This window comes from Varanus komodoensis, unplaced genomic scaffold (assembly GCF_004798865.1).
Source record: "Varanus komodoensis strain SLA01 unplaced genomic scaffold, ASM479886v1 scaffold16, whole genome shotgun sequence".
NCBI lineage: Eukaryota > Metazoa > Chordata > Lepidosauria > Squamata > Varanidae > Varanus > Varanus komodoensis.
Window position 1 is genome coordinate 10,738,544 of NW_025335468.1, and position 21,503 is coordinate 10,760,046.

General features: G+C 39.5%; 1 protein-coding gene across 4 annotated transcripts in view; it reads left to right on the forward strand.

Moving 5' to 3' along the window:
• HPS5 (HPS5 biogenesis of lysosomal organelles complex 2 subunit 2) overlaps positions 1-21,503 on the forward strand; it is a 34,070-nt gene that overhangs the window by 5,743 nt on the left and 6,824 nt on the right. For all 4 annotated transcript variants that reach the window (XM_044426056.1, XM_044426057.1, XM_044426059.1 and 1 more), the window contains exons 5-19: positions 757-949; positions 1,842-1,975; positions 2,364-2,579; positions 3,933-4,004; positions 5,536-5,624; positions 7,273-7,451; positions 8,564-8,722; positions 10,285-10,444; positions 11,397-11,520; positions 14,177-14,329; positions 14,862-14,933; positions 15,497-16,137; positions 18,385-18,505; positions 18,956-19,111; positions 19,594-19,713. In XM_044426056.1, the coding sequence (XP_044281991.1) occupies positions 757-949; positions 1,842-1,975; positions 2,364-2,579; positions 3,933-4,004; positions 5,536-5,624; positions 7,273-7,451; positions 8,564-8,722; positions 10,285-10,444; positions 11,397-11,520; positions 14,177-14,329; positions 14,862-14,933; positions 15,497-16,137; positions 18,385-18,505; positions 18,956-19,111; positions 19,594-19,713 (2,589 nt within the window). The remainder of the gene's footprint in view (positions 1-756; positions 950-1,841; positions 1,976-2,363; positions 2,580-3,932; positions 4,005-5,535; positions 5,625-7,272; positions 7,452-8,563; positions 8,723-10,284; positions 10,445-11,396; positions 11,521-14,176; positions 14,330-14,861; positions 14,934-15,496; positions 16,138-18,384; positions 18,506-18,955; positions 19,112-19,593; positions 19,714-21,503) is intronic.

Below are 21,503 nucleotides of genomic sequence, written 5' to 3' on the forward strand. Positions count from 1 at the left end.
CCTTGTGTGCAACTGAGGGAGGGAGAGGGACAGCAGAACCCAAGGTTCCCATCAAATTTAGTCTTGTCACTGGAAGCAGTTCAATGTCTCCTAAGTGGTCTTCCAAGTTAAGGATGGGAAAGATGCATTACATTGCTGATTTGAAATCTATGTCTGTTTCTTGGAGTTATTTACAAATATTATTCTTGTAAATGTGGAAAATAAGTTCTAAACTTTTAAAATACACTGGGTTGGAACTCCTTTCTAGAAGAAGTCTCATTTCTGTTATTAAAAGGAGTTCCTTCTATTCTCAGGGTTACAGTCCTCAGTGCCTCCACATCCCACCCTGTTGGAAGTTTCTTCAGCCCTCCAAAACAGTTTTCATGAGGCTGCAAGAACAAGGAGAAATCAGGCCCCCACCTTCAGTGGAAGTTTTCTATGACCCAAATTCCATTCCTGGGAACATTCAGTGAAAACTATTAAAGGTCATTAGGAAGCTGGATGCATTGTTCATATTTAAAGTGAATTTTCTTCCCCAAACATAAAGCTTTAGAATTGCCTCACTTTGTTAATGTTATGGTTTTATTGTATATGTGAATGTTTTTTGATGCATTACCTGTTTAGCATCCTGGAATCCATTGGATGAAGGGTAATATAAACATGTTAAAAGTAAACAACAGTGTAAAGCTACCTTGGGTTCCTTGCAAGAATTAGTAAATTAGAGTTGAGATAGTATATAAATGCAGTGCCCTAATAATGATGATAAACATTTTTCAGTCAAGGCCTTGTTGTTGTCTGGGAATTGAATCAGGAACGTCGTGGGAAGCCAGAGCGGATTTATGTTTCTTCTGAGCACAAAGGCAGAAAAATAACAGCTCTTTGTTGGGATACTAGTGCACTTCGTGTTTTTGTTGGTGATCATGTGGGGAAAGTGTCTGCTATCAAGGCTAATACATCTAAACAAGGAAAGGTAAAATGTTTTGAGTGAGATATTCAACAAAAGAGCATTTCCACAGATCATGGCTGGCCTCTGGTCACCCAGAACCTATCCCCCTTCTTGCTGCATGGTCAGGAGAGAAGGGCTAGGACTAGTACCTTGTTCTGTGCTTCTGACAATGTTTGGTGTGCCTCAGAAGTGAAGGCTTGGCACCAGGCTGAGCTTGGCAGGCACAGTACTTCCGTGATAACAGAAGGGCGGTGTGGTTCCTTCCAATCGGCTCTAGGCTCAGGAAGTCTTCTAGGGCTTACCATATTTGCTAGAGTGAGGAGAAAGTATTGGCATGATGAGTGTAACTAGAACACAAGTGGGCTTTTAAACTGTATATATGGTTTTTGTTAGGCATGTATGCCCAAGGAGGCATTTTGAATAAGAATAAACATGTCTTCCCAAAAGGAGTAGTTTTGAATAATAATCAAAAGGTTTCCATATAGAAATGAATACTCAGACCTGCTTGATTTGATACATGTAGCAAGGTGTCTTAGCATTCTTGAGAATTTTCCTTTTATTATAAGACCAGAAAAATTATAAAGTCTGTAGCATGATAATGTATGCTTTGTTATAAAAAGCAAAAACATTGCAGAATTCTGGAAGCTGCTACATAGTACATGTTTTTCTTTTCATCCAGTGTGTGTTGATATTTAAATATGTGTTTTCATTGATCATTAAACATTGGTGGCAAGTACAGCTCCAGAGTTCTTCTCTCCATTTCAAAAATAAAATGAAGCTAGATGAATTTTTTGTAGTGCATAGAGTTTTTTTGTTCTCGGCTCCAAGTAATCAGTTTAGAGCATTTTTTTTTCATGAAAGGAGTTCTGTTATTTCTGAAATGACCCTTTGTCTGTTGCTTTTTTAATTCCTCTAGGCAACTACTGCATTTGTGATGTTTCCTGTTCAGATTGTAACCACTGTTGACTCTCGAGTTGTTCAGCTTGATTATTTGGATGGAAGGTTGCTTATTTCTTCTCTTACTCGTTCTTACTTATGTGACACAGAGAGGTAATTAAGACAGCATAAAATATTTGTTGTGCAAATGTAATGTCTCATTAATCATTTGCGGGCCTACTTTTTAAATTATTTTGTGTCTTTCAAAGTTCCTTTCAACAATTTAATTTTTACTACTATCATTTCTCCTGCCTACTGATTCCTTGGGTGTTGCAATGGTTTTCCTGCGTACCCATTTACATTGTGCAACTATCCCTTCCAAAGGTTTTTAAAGCTTTGTTTTTGCTTTTCACTTACCTTGTTCAACACATGTTCAACACATGTTTATTGATGTGAGCCGCCCCGAGGCTTCGGCGAATGGGGCGGCATAAAAATGTTTTAATAAATAAATAAAAATAAATAAATGTTTTTTCCTAAAGATTCACTCTTTTTGATAAAATAGGGAAAAGTTTTGGAAAATTGGCAATAAGGAAAGAGATGGTGAATATGGAGCTTGCTTCTTCCCAGTTGGAAAGAGTTGTGGAAGCCAACAGCCACTGATATACTGTGCACGTCCTGGTTCAAGGATGTGGGAGGTGAACTTTGAAGGGGAGGTGCTAAGTACGCATCAGTTCAAACAACTTCTGTCAGTGCCTGCTCTCCCTGTTGTTACTCTAAGGTATTGGTCTTGATATTGAATCACTGGATCTTTCTTTCTTTCTTTCTTAAATTTGTTTAAAGGCCATTAGCATCACACTCTGGGCAGCAGTTACAATAAAATTGCCAGTAAGTAACATAAATAAACATACAATTAAAATAAATAAGGTAAATTGATTCAGTGCAAATTGATTTAAAAATAATTAAGTGGTGCCACAAGTGCACTGGAAAAAAAGTTTTTGTCAGGCACCCAAAACTCAGCAGAGTAGGTACCTGATGGTAATGTTTTCCATTCTTTGAGTGCCACCACCGAAAAAGCCCTGCTCCTCGCAACCTCCGTTTTAAGCTGCTTGAGGAGAGGAACTTGTAGGAGGGCCTCTGTTGATGAACTTAGAAGACAGGCAGGAATACATGGAGTAAGTGCTCCCTAAGACAATGTGGTTCAAAGCTGTTTAGGGCTTTATCTGCCATATTCAAGGTATTGAATTTAGTCTGGGCTGGAACAGGCAGCTGGTGCAGCTGACAAAGGAGAGGCATAATATGTTCATAAGAACTAGTCTTTTTCAGAACTGCCATGCTCTGTTTGGGATCATCTGAAGATTTTTTTTTCTCATTTCTTCTTCGTTTTGGTTCCTACAGTGGTGGTAGAGATGCTTTTCTTTGCTGGATATATCCAGATCATGTGGCTGGATAGAAAGCCCTTGTCCTGATAACAGTCAAGACTCTTCCTATTTATTTATTTAATCTGTTTTTATACTGCCCAATAACCAAAAGGCTCTCTTCTGTGCTTCTTTCCATTAAGAGTGGTGCTATATTTTGGGGGAGTTGCGGAGATACCTAGAGCAGATTCTGCTGGAAGAGCATGTGATGGACTCTTGCTTAAGGAGTCCAGCATGTGAAAGCCTGGAACCTGGTGACTGTGGCTCCTTACATGCTGTGTAAATAGCAAAACCTGAGTACCTGCCCAGCAGTTAGTCATTTCTGAAAAGTGCCATGCATATGGTTTGACTGTGCAGGCATCCTTTTACACAAGTGACTGCGCAGACGTGAATTTGGTTCCTGCCAACAGCCATATGCAAGCATCTGGCTCTCCGGATGCTTTGGCCTATAACAGCCATCAGCATAGGCACTGGTGAAGGTCATGGGAGTTAAAGGCAAAATGTTTGGAGGGCCATGAGTTTCCCATTCTTGCGCTAGACCAAGTACATATAAGAATATCAACAAGAGTTCCTTTGAAAGAAAACTGTATAAAACTTTGTTGTAAAAATGTAGTACAGTTCTTTCTTGTGACTTTGACATTTTGCATTTTAACAAATAATATAAAGACTGTGTTTTATCAATTGGGCTAATACACAAATGATGTTTCTTTTTAAAGGGAGGATCCAGCATATACTGTTTCTGGCTGCTCTCCCCAGTCTTTGGCTTTCCCCAGGCTGCTTTATTTAAGGTAAATATGTAAATAGTCGCTAAATATTTTAGCAGCAGTACTTCAGTGCAACTGCAGATTAAATTTAATTAACATATTCTCAATTCATGTTAAGTTCTCTCCTTCACAACATGTTGATAACGATTGTATTTGCATTGCAGCAGTACTCCTGCAAGGCAGCATATATTCTTCTGTCACCCTCTCTTTTGTCCTCAGAAAGACCTTGACATAATTTCAGCTCAGTGGTCAAAATCTAGTGGGGCACGCATGCCTTTGCTGCTTCCCATTCACCCCCTACTACTTTTCCACCCCACTTATTCTTTTCTGCAGCAGGTGGATTTCACTATACGTGGGAGGCCCCATTTATACAAAGGAGATGTAGGACTCCTAGAAGAAGCTCTGAAATGTGAAGAAACATTTGTTTCTTGGAGGAGGCAGGTTAGTGAGCTCCCTTGGGCAAGCACTCCTAGTACTCCAGAAATGAGTGTTTCTGTTCGTTTTGGGTTGTCCCTAGTAGTGCTCTTGTGGTAAGTTTTAGGCCCCACTTGTGACAAGGATTCTTTGGGTAGCAGGATAAGTGGGGCCAAGTATCTAGTTCAGGGGTCCTCAAACCTTTTGAAAAGGGGGCCAGTTGAAAGGCTGCGGTGACCATTGCGGGCTGGTGAGGTGGGGGTACCATCAGGCACACGCGAGGCGGCACTGGGTGTGCGCAGTGGTGGCTCGCTCGCTCAGAGATCTCTCAGCGAGTCCAAAACCATCTCCGAGCGAGCGAGCCACCACCTCCCCACCCACTCTGTGAGACAGCAGTGAGTGCATGCATACAGGAGGCAGGCGGCGGCTTGCTCACTCAAAGACCATCTCCAAGCGAGCAAGCCACCACCTCCCCGCCTGTGCAGCAAGCACGCATGTGGGTGGGGAACAGCGGCATGGGCCGGATGGAAGGCCATGGTGGGCCGAATCCATCCTGCGGGCCATAGTTTGAGGACCCATGATCTAGTTGGATGCTGCCCAGTGATGGTGACTGGTCCAAATGACCTAGTAAGCTTTACGAGAGTGAATTTTGATTTGAACCCAGGTCTTAAAGTCTTCAGTTAGTCCGGCATTTTGACCACCACGATATTGCCAATTAATTCATGCAAACAGCTTAAGTGAATGTTACTGTAATTGCAGGCAATTGTTCTTTTTTGTTTGAAATAAACATATTGCTTTAGCAACAAGTATTACATGACGACCAACCAATAACATGGTAATTTCTTTACAACCTCTTTACTGTAATCATATAAAACTGTTTTTCACATTACTCTTTTTACAGTACATATCTGTGCAGGTTTACTTGGCAGGAAAAGGGCAGCCTTAATGTGTGGCCATGAATATTATTTGTCTGCCTTGTTTTTGTGGGGCATTCTTTCCATCAGTTACTCCTAAAGGAAGGCAAGGCTTCCTTTCCAAAATGTCAAGTGTTTTCCTTTTGTTTGAACACTTAAAACCATGTGACAGCTTTGGTGGTAATGAACTTCTGCATCATGTTTCTGCTTAATCTTTTTCTTTACAGTGAGCACTGTGTAATGACATGGACAGAAAGAGGCATTTATATTTTTATCCCCCAAAATGTCCAAGTTTTGCTCTGGAGTGAAATAAAAGGTAAATTGCATGTTCTGTAGTGTACTTGATTCTTAAAAGCTCATTTTATGTGCTTTTAAAATTATGCATATTTTTGTAAGTCCAAAAGTCTATAAGGCTCACTTCTAAACATCCAGTACTTATGTGATAAATTATATCTAGTAAAATTTTGAAACTTAATTGAAAATGGTGAGAAATAATACCATCTCTATGTGAACTTTTACAGAACAGCTAAACAGGGCTGTCATGAATAGGACATTTTGGAAGGCTTTTATTCATAGCGTCACCCTAAGTCAGAGATGACTTGATGACACATACCAGCAAGCAAACTTAGAGCCCAATGGATGTGTTTCGGCAGATCTTTTACTAATCAAGAGTGTAATCATTTGGAATTGATGTTTGTGGGCAGAGCTGGTGGTGATTGCCAAAGAAATGACATTATGTTAACCTTAACCCTTCTTTTTGACCTCCTTTTACTTATCCTTGTGGTTCTGAAGGTAATACTTATACCTAAATGGACATTAGGCACATCGTAACAGGCTACTTTGCATGTCAGAACAGCAAATTGTGGGTAGTAAACAGCCTGTGACTGGCCCTATTTGATGTGCTCTGCCTCAATGCTGCCTCCAGTGTCTGTAAAAACTTCTGGTTGGTGCTGATTGAGCATGAAATGTGGATCCAGACCAATGGATTGTTTGGAGCTAAACAAACCAACAGTTAGCCCATGTTGTGGGCCCAAATAATCCATGTTGTCATGCTCAACAACCTTTGATCAGAGTGCTCTTTTACAGAAATAGGCAGAGCAGATCCTCCCAAATGGTGAGTTAAGAAACCTATAATTTGCCTCTGTAAATGTGAACTGGGCAATTGTTCTTTTTAATCCTATTTTTTGTTTAGCCTGTCTGTGATTTGTGACCAAGATGACCTTTTGATAGCTGACACAGTTGCACTTCAACTGAGAGAAGTTTTTAAGGTTTACTTGAATAGCTGATACAAGTTAGTCCTCACATGCAAGAATGTCTTCCAGTAATTCAATGTACTTGGATGTGTGTATCAGCATTAAAGGTATGCTATTACATAGAAAAGCATGGATGAAGAATTTTTGGCCACTGTGTGCTTCTTGGGAACTGCTACACACAATGCAGATCACATATTAGACTTCCCTAAATGTTTGCTTTTTTTCTTAACAGCCATGTATGGTAAACATGTAAAGTAGTCCTCTGCATGCTTTAGAATCCAGTGCTGATAATCACAACATGTAACTGGGAAAGCCTATAGATACCATTACAAAGGAAGTTGTTATTAGCTATCCTGAAAGAGGGGAAATTATCTTATTAGCCTTCATGTGTTTGTAAGGACAATATCTTGATAATGGAAGAAATGTTTTTTCATTGAACTGTAAAATTTGTAACCGTTGTTATTTGTTTTTCGGTGCCAGGCGAAGACCTTTTTATTCAAACGTTATTTTAATTGTTAATATTTATGTATTTATTTATTGGCCAGGTTGACTCAAATTGTATTGTTTTTATATTGTGTTTATTTATTATTGTGAGCCGCCCCAAGGCTTCGGCGAATGGGGCGGCATAGAAGCTTCCTGAATGAATGAATGAGTTGGCAATAATGGAGAGCTGTATTCAGACTGACGTTTCTGATAATCTCTTTTGCCTAGATATCCATGATATTGTGGTTTACAAGAATGAACTCTTTTGTTTACACACTACTGGAAAAGTCTCGCATCTCTTCCTCCTGCCAGTTGAAAGATGCATAGAACGCTTGCTTAGGAGAAACTTCTGGAATCTTGCAGCCAGAATCTGTTGTCTTTTCCAGAATTCTATTTTATTGTGTCGGGTAATCCAAATAATTACCTTCTGTAAACACATTCAAACAGATGTCTTCTGTTAAAGGAATTTCAAAGGAATTCTGAGAAATAATCAGTCTTGCAGTATAAATGTTAACTGTTGTCATACTAGCTTAGACACTAACTTAAGATAATTCATATAAGGTAAGCTTCCCGTCCACTGTTCTCCCTACAGCCTTTGCCAAGAGGTTAGGGAGCTTGCTTGAAGAGAATGTGCTATTGGGTGCAAAGGATTGCTGAGGAGAGCACAGTATGGTGCAAAGTGTAGGGGATTGCTAGGGAGATGAGAATTGCCCTCATTTTCCCCCTTCCCAGCAAGGCCGTATGTGTCATGCTACATTGCTCAAGACGACCTCCACCCTCTGCAGAGGCTTTTTGCTGTTCACAAGTTGCTGCAACAGACCCGGTTCTCTAAAAATGCCTCTTTAACCTTGTCTGTATTTGAAACCTGACATATATTGTGCTGGGGAGACCTTGTCACCTCAGACAGAATTGCCCCTGGCAGGGCAAATGCTGCATATGAAAGGTCTTTGTTTGACTGATTTCCCCAGTGGGTTTGAATCAAAATAAGAATAGATTTGAGCCTTGAGCCTGTACAGGTAATATAAGACTTAATCTTTGACCATGTCAGAGTATGATAGTAAAATCTGCATGACAATGCTTGGCCTGTTTGAGGGTATAAATTTCAAATCAGCATAAAAAAGCTTGTTCTTAATGGATTTTAATGCTTTTTCCCTGTGGTTTTGGTGCCAACTCTTGTCTTTCAAAAGAAATGCCCCATAGTTAACCTCCTTTTTGTACCTTTGTGCCTGAAATATGGGGGACAATTTTTTACTAGGCTGAATTTGACAATGTCCTAGGAGGACTAGATTGTAGATATACTTTGAGTAAACTGCACAAGAAAATGTCCAGGTACACTACAGAAAGGGATGAACATAAATTTATTTATCCCTAGATCCAAGCCATTGTGTCATGTTACAGAAGTAATAAGTGTTAACTGCTTTCATATAAAGTAGTGCTCCTCCATTGTTTTAACACATTAGTAGCTTATATTTAGTAAATTTTATTGGTTTAATCAGACTTGCATCTTGTTCATTGTTAGGCAAGGAAAGTTCTTCCCATAGATAAGCTAGAACATTTGAAATCACAGTTGGATCTTGCAACACAGAGTGATATCATTGCTCAACTTGAAGAACTGATTTCAAAACTTGAACCTTTGGATTCTGCATGCAGTAGCAGGAGAAGCAGCATTTCTTCACATGTAAGCATATTCCTGTATAAAATGTTAGATAAAAGATAAAACTTGACTGCTGACTTTTCATTACCCATGTTATCTTTTCTTTAAAATATGCTACTTACTAGCCATGCATCATTGGATGTTTTTAGCTATTCAAACATGTAATTGATTTTTTATAATAGAATTGATAACATTAGTTCTGTTTTATGTTCCAAGATACTTCTGGTGTGATAAAAACATAAGTTCTGTACTATATCAGACCAAAGTCTAGCATTCTGTTCATGCAGTAGCCAGCCTGCTTTGGGAACCCAAGAGTGCAACTTGAATACAGCTGTACCCTCCTGCCTGGTTCACCTGGCAACTGCTGTAGCAAGGTGTACTGCCTGTGATACTAGCCCTTAATATTCTTCTACTTATGAGTTTGTGCATGAATCCCCTGTTAAAGCTATCCAAACCATGGATATCACGACTACATTCTGAATTCCACCGTTTCACTATGTGCCATGTGAAGAGCTATGTCAAATTTGCTCACACAATGTGCTACAGAGAATTTTTATATTATGATTATTTTGCCCATAAAATATAGTTGGCCCTCCACATTCACAAGGGTTAGGGCCGCAGGACCCCACAAATGTAGAAAAACCATGAATATCTCTAGACAGCCCCCCCAATTAAGTGGTTAACACTTAATACTGTTAACCATACATGTACTGGTTTGCTTCTTTCTTTCTCACTATGCATGTGTTTGTGTCTTTGTGCCCACTGGTGTAGCTGCAGCAATGGCTTCACAAATTTTCCTTTTTAATTCATATACTGTATATACCAGCATATAAGGTGATTTGCATATAAGATGTTGATATTTTGGGCTGTTTTTCTGGTGTTTTTCACCTTATATGCTGATATATATGGGTATTTTTCTGAAGCATGCTTCCTGATCACTTGTTCCACATGTTATTACCATATATATTGGCATATAAGGTGACCCCCATTTTTGCTTTGCTATTTCTTATAAGCTGATATATACAGTAATAAAGTGTGAAGCAGGCAATTGGGAAGTATTTTTCAGAAAAATGCCTGTATATTGGGTGTATAAGGTGACTTGCAAATAAGACAAGGCCACAAAACTCCAAAAGAATTCCCATTTAATTCCCAAACCTGTGAATAATCAAATCCATGAAAATTTAACCCATGAAAGTTGAGGTTTGACTGTAGTGTGAAAGCATGAAGCATTTACTTTTTGCAAAGCTGAATCTTCTGTTTTTGTGCACAATGGAACACTCAGATGCCATTAAATCTGCTGCATTTAATTGCATGTACACATCTACTGTGTTTTCTTATCATGCATATATAAGAGTATTATTATACTGTTGATCTCTAGAAATAACAAAGGACCATTCCATCTCTGACTGTGCCCATAATGTTCATTTATTTAAATAGAAAAGTTTAAAAATGTAATGCAATCAGTGGGCCTTAAATCACCCTTGTTTTTGGCTAAACCAAAGCATAAGTCATTTGGTATATAACAAATTCTAGATGTTGCTATTTAAGGTCAGGACTTTAAAGCTTATATTATGATTTCTTAATAGGAAAGTTTCAGTGTATTAGATTCTGGAATTTATCGTGTTATTAGTCGAAGAGGCAGTCAGTCTGATGAAGATTCTTGCTCCTTACATAGCCAAACCCTATCAGAAGATGAAAGACTGAAAGAATTTCATGCACACCAGGAGGAAGAACAACTGGAACTTGGTAGTATAAATTTTTCTTAAATACTTTTATGCACATACAGGAAATGGCCAGGTATTTGCTATAGGCTCTGAAAGCAGAGCTGCTTATTCCAGTCATAGCTCCAGTAGAGGCTCCTACAAATTTCGATTGCTTGTGTTGCAATAGTTCTGAATGTTGGTTGTGTTATCGACTCTAAAACATAAGGATAAATAACAGTGAGAACAACATCTCTAAAGGCAGAATCCAGGAGAGAGACTGACAAACCCCTGAACTCAGAAGATTATCAGCATCCAGCACGAAGTCAGAGGAGCGAAAGATGCATTCTGCACCTTCCCATTCATCCTACTCTGCCGTTTTACTAATTGGACATTTTTAACTATCCAGTTGGGGAACTCCAGGGGAGGAAGGAAAGGGGGGGAAATAGCTATTTCAGTTTCTCCCTCCCTTCCCAACGCTCATTTTAACCCCTATCCAAAGTCAGTTTTCTGACCTCAGAGCAGAATTCTTTCTGTATTGGGGAGGGCGACTAGAGGTTGGAGCATTATGTTTGATCACAGAACTGGGAATCTGAATGATCCTGTGCCCCTCCCCTCCCTGAAGCCCTAGTGCCATAGGATCTTTCATTAAATTAGTCTTGATGATTTATAGATTTGCACAAACAAAACACTATTTTGGTTCCTTTATCCCTTAGTTCAAGTTGCAGTTTTGTTGTGAGTGCTTTAAAACCAGGTTAAAATAAGCTGAACAATAAATAGTTTCCCCAGAGGGGGAAAATATGCAAAGTTGTTAACATTGGAGGTGCAAAATGCAGGGCCACTTCCTATGCTCCTTGAAAAGCATGACAATTACAATTGGCTAGTCTCTGGCATCCCAAAGAAGGCAAAACATCTGGTTGAGGACATAGCATCTGGTCTCTCCTAAACATGAGCTGTCAATTCATTCCACTTATTAAATTTTTAATTTTGTTTGTTAGACAATGTATCTCATGCTTCTGTGGTGGTCGACACTGATCGGAATGAACCTTTTCTTCCATTCAATATTCCATTGTCATTTCGTTCTCCATCTCCTCTCGTCTCTCTTCAAGCGGTTAAGGACAGGTAAAATCATGTGTGAATTCCCTACCCATTACATCATCCTTTTTATTTTGTCAAATCATTAAACATAACTTGTTAATCTATATGCCTAGCTTTTACAAGCTAGCTAGATGTCTCTTCAGTCATTAGAAAGGTATTCAAGAACAGTGAAGTGGTCTTTGCATTTTGCCCATGAACCTGCAGCTTTAAAGTATGGGTAGTGTTTCTGCAAAGTGTTTAAATGTCTTTAACTATATCCAGTCAGCATGGCACATTCAGTCCTAGTCATTGCTGGTCTGGAAAGGGTGAATTCCTGAAGCTAGAGAGTGTAGGATTCATTTTCTTTGCCATAGGAAAAAAGGCAAGTTTTTACAATCAGTAGAAACAACTTTTTGGGCATGTGCCAAGGAAGGCCTTTCTTGATGCAGGACTTAAGCCATTCAGAATCACGACAGCAGATCTGAAATGGGATTGGACCAGTGTGTTAGTAGATAAGATAAACTGAAGGCCCCACCCCAGACAATGACCATTATTCATTGCTGCCTCAAAGGCCACATTTGAAAATTTTGGGAACCAAATTTATTTTTAGGAAAAATCATATCTGTAGAAAACAGTTCTGGGACAAGTTGCAAGCCTAGTCAGAGAAAACATGATGAAAGGAACCATAAAATGTCATGTGGTATGTAGACAATCAGATGAGTCTATCTCAGCATAGGAGAACTGACCCCAGAACTGCCAAATAATTATTCAGTAAAAATCAAATTTCTAATACCATTGAGAAGAACAGATCTAACTCTGTTTATGCTGTGAAATTTTCCTTTTCTACAGCAGTTGTGCCTTCTAAAAACTGCTCCAAAAAGTTGAGGGATTCCTAGCAGTGGTGTGGGATTGGGAATGGGAAACTCCAGTAGGATAGGGAAATTGGAAAAGTTTGGTAAGGAAAGTGGAAGTACCTTTCTGCTTATGCAAGATACTTTTGGATTTACATTTTTAAATCCTATTCAGTAACCAAAAATGAGGGAACCAAAATTGCACAGTAAATGTATAGATCTCATCAAGAAATCAGATGTGAAACATTGCACTAAACCTTCTTTGCTTTGGGGGCCAATAGGAATATTTCCATTTCAATGCTATTTACAATAGAAATTTTCAGATTTTCTGAGGAAAACAAGCTGGAATGCTTTTTATGTGTATTGTTAAAAAACCTCTGTTTTCTGTATGAAATGAGTGGCTTCATAAAGGGGTAAATTTAATTAACCTTTGTCTAGATTCATCTGTTCATGTATATCCCTTACTGGTTATATTTGTTTGTATATATGAAGCCTATACCCTTGATATTAAGCATTTTGGTACAGTACACCCATAAATGATCTTTAATTTCTTTTCTGCTCAGATTGACAGGCTAGAGGAGTAACTGAGAGAAAAATTTGACCTTTCTCCTTTGAAAATATAAATGCTGGTAGTTATTTGGATTTTCGCTGTGAAAACAGATCAGTATAACTATTGGCTTCTATATTTTCAGAAGGATTGTAGACATTGGGTTGGTTTACAAGCTCAAGTAAGCCACCATGGCGTATTTAAACCACAGTGGACTGAGGCATATATCAGTGTGTGCAGGTGGTGATTCTGAATTTTCAAGCTGCAGCTTGTCATGTTGTCTGAATCTGGATTGCATGTTTGGTGTGCATAACTCATGGCCTGTTCTAGGGTCGTGGCATTAAAAACTGCTCAGTGCAGGCTACAAGTCATGGTGAGTGTGGTGATCCTGTGGAGTGGGTCAGTGTTTCTTCATTACAGAGCTCTTTAGTGCAACCCATTTAATAAATTTTAATCTTGTGAAGTGTGCGGTAATGTCTCCAGCATGCTGTTTTCAGGCAGTTAAATATGCAGACTTGAGGGCTTTTCCATCATACACTGCATTTTATCATTTTTCTTCCACTCTTCATTTCATTGGACATAGGAATTTGAAAGCTTTCTGGGCATTTGAAAGCTTGCTCACTACTTTGTGAGTTGTATTAGCTCCTAATAAAGTATCCAGTCAATATTCTGGGTTATTTTTGCACATTAGGAACAATACAAATGTTACAATATGCTTAACATTTATTAAACATATTAATATTAAAATAGTTTGCACAGTGTAGAAACAATGCATGTAAACCTGAATACCTCTGCCAGCTGCCTGATCATATTTAACTTTGTTCATTCAAACACAGTGTGAAGTCCTGAGATATGAAGGAAACTTAACAGAAATTAATTTCTAGCAATCTGTTCAGGATTGGAACATTCTCATCAGCTGTATGGGTGGTATTTCATAAAGATCTTGACTAGTATTTAAATTTTTCACATAGTAGCTCAGATTTCCCTGAACATACAGCTTAAATTTAGCAGTTGGCTTATGTGAACTACTAAATCTTTAACCGTAAAACCTGCATATTTTCTCCAGTGTTGCTTTGGCTTAACAATAAAAAACATTGGATTGAAAGCTCCACCCAAGTCAGCAAAAAGACTTAGATTTAGCTTTTCTTTGCATATTTCTATTACCTCAGTCAGCTTATGTATCTGAAGAGAACAGTGAAATCTCATGCCAATAATTAACTGTTGAAATACCATGCAGCACCTTGGTCTGTCTTATGGTCCTGAACTTGCTGGTGATCATACAATGTTCATATTTGATATTTAGTGTTTCTAGTTTTGTACGCAAAACCACAGAGAAGATTGAAAAGATGGGTACCCTTCATGTGAATCCTGATAAAATGAGACAGGACATAAAAGCTGAAGAAGAACCACCACCAGAAATGAACTCTAGCATTGTAGCACCGCCTCAGGAGAAAGAGTGAGTAAAAGCTAATTTTAGCTGTGCAAAATCCATTTCAGTAAGATCATAAGGCAGAAAAGCTACTTCTTTATCAGTTGGCTACTAGGGCCTATGCTTTGGGTTAATGCTTGCTGCACTTTCATGAAGATGCATACCTGAAGTACCAATTTCCATTAACATGCTAAAATGCCGCCATAACACAACTTGTTACTGGAACAGTTACTGAAATTCAGGCATGCATTGGAATTTATGGTATGGAGCACAAAGCTTAGAAAAAGAAGACAGACATACTTGATAATAGAAATATAAGTACTATGTTCAGAACTCTCCTGCGAATTCTTGGTCATTGTTTTTAGGTAAGACTGAAATGCTATATTTGTAATGCAAGAGACTCAGTAAGCAAATAAATGGTGAAGTGAGAGAATTGAAAATCATTTACTGCTTCGGATTGATTTTACAGAAGCTACAGATGTTTACTAAACAAAATTTGGGGGTGAAGGGGAAGGAATTAAAAAATCCTCCCATTTGCTAAAAAGTGTTATCTTTCAAGGGTTGAACTACAGAGCCATCTGCCAGAAGAGGACCACCTCAGAGAACTCAGGACAGCAACTATAGAGACTCTGTAAGTAAGACAGCAAGTGCTTTGAGGATAACACAGCTGGACAGAGTGGGGGAACCATGTATGTTGCCCCAAGCTTTGAAGAAAGGGGAAGGTCAATGGAATAAATTTGTAGAATATGTGAAGATGGATCCAGATTTGTCCCCATTCTGGTCTTTTGGTTTACAACTCCTATTATCTCTCCCCCATTAGCCTTTTTTGCTAAGTCTGATGGTGTTGTGGTTTAATGTATTCTGGAAGATCAGAAAGTCTTCTATGGGAAACCTCCAAGTGTTGGCATTTTATCAGTGATATGTCAGATAGAGATAAAAATAGCAGTTGTGAGTTGCAAATGTAAAAACACATGGAAAAAGTATAAATATGTTGGATTCTTAGAGTACATAGAATTACTTGAATATCCAGAAATAATGCAAAGGAAAGAAAATAGTGTACCTGGATAACAGCTGTCTTAGTTGAGCAAACTAAGTGCTAACTAACTGTAGTGTTAGTTCAGCAGTGTATTTTGACAGTAGTTTTGTTCTGGTATTTAACAAGTTATAAGTTGAATATCTCTTAATTTTTTACAGGGCAAGACTCCAGGATCCACTAGTTTTGTTACAACCACAGTGCTTGAGGACAGTTTTGCTGGACTGGGTTCCATTTCTAGAAGAAGCATTTCGATTCAAGGCAGTTGCCAATTTAGATGATAGTTTATCTAAGTTAGACAGAGAAATGCCTTTGCAACCAGAGGAAGAGCATGTTTTTGAAGAAAATGTGGAACCAGATCAACATAATGAACTTGCAGTTGAGGAACAGAAACCATCCTTGACAACAAACTGTGAAAATGCTGCACCTGAACAACAGGAAGACATTTTGGAAGAAAATACTGAGTCAAGTAATCAGATTAACAAAATACTGTGCAATCAGATAAGTAGATCAGAGATAGATTTAAACCAGTCTTTTCAGATTTGTCCTCCATGTTTCATAGCACAAAACATTCAGAAGGATCTGGTAGAGCTGACAACTTTATGTTTTGAATCAAACATTTACGAATATTCACAAATAAATGGGGAACAGGGTGCGCAGCCAGAAGATTCCTGTGCTTTGGCTTGTAGATTCATAAAGGACTATTTTTTTCTACTGGATTTGGAAAGGCTGAAGAAATGTATCTTAACTTACCATAGCAATCACCCCAAGGTCTGGGAAACATATATGGAAGGACTAAAAGGTAAGTAATTCAGTGTATTTTGCATCTGTTACAATGTGAAATCATGTCTCCCAAGTGTAACATTAGAGTACTTCACACACTTTCTCTAATTCCAGTGCTTAAACATGGGTAATTTTTAAAAAATATTTACTAAATCGCATTGGGTTCAATGTAATATTTTTATTCCACATCCCTAAATTGAGTTCACTCAGGATCATTCTGTATATGGAAGGGGTGCATGATAGTTTCCATTTCCTTTCTCTGCAGCCCCAGTACTTTCTCCCCTGCTGTCCCAGAGGGTGCATCAACTCTCCAAAGCAGATTTTTGGGGGAACATATGGGACTGCAAGGGAAAGGTCGAGTGCCTGCCCCTTTAAAGGAGGCGGTAATACGACCGGTCCTGAAGAAAGCGTCACTGGATCCAGAGATGGCCACTAACTATAGACCTGTGGCCAACATTCCCGTTTCTGGGCAAGGTGTTGGAGCGAGTGGTGGCAGGACAACTCCAAGCACTCTTGGATGAAACTGATTATCTGGATCCTTTTCAGTCCAGCTTCAGACCCGGGTACAGTACTGAATCTGCCTTGGTCGCCCTGTACGACGACCTGTGCAGGGAGAAGGACAGGGGGAGTACATCCCTGTTGGTTCTTCTGGACCTCTCGGCGGCTTTCGATACCATCGACCATGGTATCCTTCTGGATAGACTTGCGGGATTGGGGGTTGGAGGCACTGCTTTGCAGTGGTTACGCTCCTATCTTTACGGTCGATTCCAGAAGGTAGTGCTGGGGGACCATGTCTCTACGTCATGGCAGCTATGCCATGGGGTACCACAGGGCTCCATTCTATCCCCTCTGCTATTTAACATCTATATGAAACCGCTGGGAGAGGTCATCAGGAGGTGTGGGCTGCGGAATCATCAATACGCTGATGATACCCAGCTTTACCTCTCGTTCTCCACTAATCCAGGTGAGGCAGTGGCTGTGCTGAACCGGTGCTTGGCCGAGGTAAGGGAATGGATGAGGGCCAATAAACTGAAACTCAACCCAGACAAGACGGAGGTCCTGTTGGTTGGCGGATCGGGTTTCGGAGAGGGTGGATTTGACCTGGTCCTGAATGGTGCAACACTCCCTCTTAGGGATAAGGTCCGCAGCTTAGGAGTACTCCTCGACCCGGAGCTTTCTTTGGAAGCTCAGGTGACAGCAGTGGCGAGGAACGCCTTCCTTCAGCTTTGGCTGATTAATCAGCTGCGCCCCTACCTGGAGTACGACTGCCTGGCGACGGTGACACACGCGCTGGTGACTTCCCGCCTAGACTTCTGTAACGTGCTTTACGTGGGGCTTCCCCTGAAGACAGTCCGAACACTTCAATTGGTGCAAAATAGAGCTGCCAGGTTGCTGACGGGGACGGGGCATTATGCTCACATGACTCCAGTCCTCCGTCAGCTTCACTGGCTTCCCATTGAAGCCCGGGCCCAATTCAAGGTGTTGATTATGACCTACAAAGCCCTAAACGGCTTGGGTCCTGGCTACCTGAACGAGCGCTTACGTCCGTATATGCCCGACCGCCCTTTGAGATCTGCGGGAGAGTCCCTTCTCCGGGAACCCTCCATGAAAGAAATTAGGAGAGTAAGTACCCGGAGGAGGGCTTTCTCTGCGGTGGCGCCCAACCTATGGAATTCACTCCCCAAAGAGGTCCGCCTGGCACCGTCGTTATGGGTTTTTCGGCGCCAGGTAAAGACCTTTTTATTTAAACATCATTTCAATTGTTAAAACATATGATCTGGCCTGGGCAACTTCTTCTTCCTTCTCTTTCTCATCCTATATTTTTATTTTATACTGATAATTTTAATTTTGTATTTGTAAATCAATGTATTTTTTGTATTTTTATATTTAATGGTAATTTATTATGTACTATTGTATTTCAATGTATTTTATCATGTTGTAAGCCGCCCCGAGGTTTCGGCAAGGGGCGGCATAGAAATGTTATAATAATAATAATAATAATAATAATAATAATAATAATAATAATAATAATAATAATAATAAAAAAGGGGGAATCAGTAAAGAATAAAATTATTCCAGTGAATCAAAAGGTTACTGCTGAAGAAAGGAACACTTTTCCATCTACTGGAGGGTTTTGCTAGATCCAGTGCATTAACTGAATTTCACTTGTTAATTCATCCAGACTATCTCAAATGAATTTCTCAGGTTTACCCTTATTGGTATGATAAACACTTTCTTGCTTAATAAATGCTATTTTGGGTTTCAGAACTGACCCTGACTAGCCCAGTCACTATTGCATTGGAAAATGGCGATATGTTTAAAACAATGAAATTGCTAGTTGATCTGGGTCCCTGGAATGCTCCTGTGTTGCTGGCACATGCTCAGAGGTACAACCTTTTTACTTGTTTGAATGGATCTTATTGAATCTTAGGTCAGTAAAGTAGTTCCTCAGTTAGTACTGCTTCTGTCTGTAGAAGTGGGAGGGGGCCAAGTCTCCCTTTCTCTGAAGCCCCCTACATATATTCAGAATCTTTTTCAGAGCATAGGAGACCCTGCAGAGCAGATTTTCAAGGGGTGCATGGGACCAAGGGGAGAAAAGAGGAAGAAAGTCCTATTTGAGTGAATGTACATTTTGGTACGGATGTCCCCACTCTTTCTTTTATTCGTTTTAAAATTTAGGTTCAGGCAAGCTTCACTATTATTGTGATAGGCAGAAAATTCGTATTCGTAGTATTAGTTTAGTTGATGTGGGTGAATTGATAATGTACAAAATGAATTATATTTCTGAGAAGAATTGTTTTGACTAACTGTCTTCTGTGTCTATCTCTCCTTTATAGACTCTATGAAAAATTTGGAGAAACTTCTCTAAGGCCCCTGATCAAGTTTTATCCCTCTATTTTGCCTTCTGACATCAAACAAATTTGTAAAAGCAATCCTGAGCATTTTCTAGCATATTTAGACAGTCTAATCAAATCAAAGCCTGAAGATGAATGGTATATATTGTGCTCTCTTATTCTGGGGAAGTGAGCTTAAGGATGGGATGCTAGGGAATGATAATGAAAATATTCGTCCCATTTTAACTAATATTGGCCTTTCAGTGAAAAGGAAAAGCTTTGAAATGGGTACTATTAGCAGAAAAGCTGTAAACATCAGAATTAAAGGTATTTGGCACCTTTTTAATAGAACTAAGCTTGGCATATAATAAAGCAATAAATATTTGCCTCTGTTTTGTTGCCTCCTAATCATGGAATTAGAATGTCTAAAAAGGCAACACTACTTAAAATATTAAAATACGTTGTAGTAAGCTAAAGCTAGTCTCAGTTGCTTAGCTGTTGTAAATATTCTTTTTTGCCAGTAAGCAAGCAAGCAAGCAGACAAGATGTCTGTGATGGGATGGTAGACAAAAGTTTTAAATAAGTAAATAAATTTTCAGTTTTGTTACAAGAGTAATTTTTTACTACTGATCTTTTTCTAGGCTTTCTTTCCTTAGATCTCTTCTGTATCCTGAATCACTACATTTAGATTGGTTATGCTTGGCAGTTTCACATGATGCCCCCCAGAAAGAAAGTACAATGGATGCCCAAGGAAATCCACGGTATGAGTTGCAGTTATCCAGGCTTGCTGTTTATACACACTTTTTGAAATCTGTCTTCTAGGATTTATATTTGATATTCAGATCATATTGTCAAATACTGAATTAATAAGCAGAATATGCATGAACTTCATGAACTTGGTTGCAATGCTTCTGCTTTGTTCTTCCCTTTGTGCTAACAGAGAAACAAACCAGGGAACTGCAATTAACCAGGGTTTCTTGCTACATGTGAACCCAGAACTGTGCCTAATAACTTCTGGAAGCCAACTTTTTATCATGGTTTTATTTATTTATTTGAACAGTCTATTTCTGCACCAGTATGTACCAGAGTTTGTAGCCAATTCCAACAATTAAAATAATAAAGACAGCAATGAAAGAGATACAAACTGAAAGCAGTACAGTAAGTGAAATAAAGCACTGCAGTGGCTAAATCCAAACATCTAACCAAGACAACAGTTTTTACTTGTCTGACATCACCTTGGCCTTTAGACGTCTTCTATACCTTTACTGGTGAATCCTATTTTTCTTGGCACTGCTGGGGCACCTGTACATACTCCCAGTCCTGCTCTGATCACGTGTCTTTTTCTCATGCTGCTAGACTTCCATGAAATTCTGATACTTGCATAAGTTTGGAATCTGCTTCTTCCTTCTTTTCCATCTCAGCAGCAAACTGTTGAGCTTGAGGGACAAACCTGGGTGAGCTGCAAGGTGTTGTAATTTGGAATAAGTGCTCTGACAGCTAACAGCAGTGATCCCATATTCAGACCAGAAGTCCATGAACATGTAATATTTCCATATAGCTATAATGGCTATCATAGTTAACTTCTAAATCCTGACTTGTATTCTTTGCACATGGGAGCATTTCTAGAATAGAATTCCACTCAGAATGTTCTTGGCAGTAGGAAGAGCTGCCAAAATCATATTTCCTTTTACAAATCTTTGGTATGACTGCACTTGGAATACTGTGTTCAGTTCTAGTCATCTTACTTGAAAAAGGATGATATTGACATGGAAAAAGTACAGAGAAGGGCATAAAAATGATCAGGGGACTAAAGCAGCACCCCTATGAGGAGTGGCTGCAACAGTGGGACTGTTCAGCTTAGAAGAAAGGAGTAAAGGGAGACACAACTGAGGTGTTTAAAATAATGCATGGTGCGGAGAAAGAGACATTTGTCTCCTTCTCCCATAACACTTGAACCCACGGTCATCCCATGAAGCTAATTGGTAGGAGCTTTAGGATAGAGAAAGGAAGTACTTCTTCATACAGCATATAGTTAAACTGTGGAATTCACTGCCCTGGGAGGTGGTGATGTCTGGCAATCTGGATGGCTTTAAAATGGGATTGGACAGATTTATGAGCCAGAGGTGGCTACTAGCCTTGCCTCGCTATGTGCTACCCCCTTTAGCAGAGGTGGCATGCCTTCATACACCAGTTGCTGAGGAAGTTGGGCAGGAGGAGATTTTTTACCCATCCTGCCTGAGGGATCCTGCAGGCAGCTGGTCTACCACCATGTGTGCAGAGTGCTGGACTGGGTGGACCTTTGGGGTGATCCATGGTTTTTTTATGTTTTAAAGACCTGAGGAGATGGAATCTGTTGATATTTTCCCCATTCCACCCAGCATTACCTCTGATTCTAACCTTTGACACTGTCCTAGAGAGTTCTTGAATCCTCTGGCACAGATTCTCTTGGTTTTGGTGATGGCATAGGGCATTTTAATTGACAGACTTTGTCCCTAGAGGGATTTACCCACAGCAGCTTCCACAGACAGAAGCTTACCTGCTTATGGGAAAC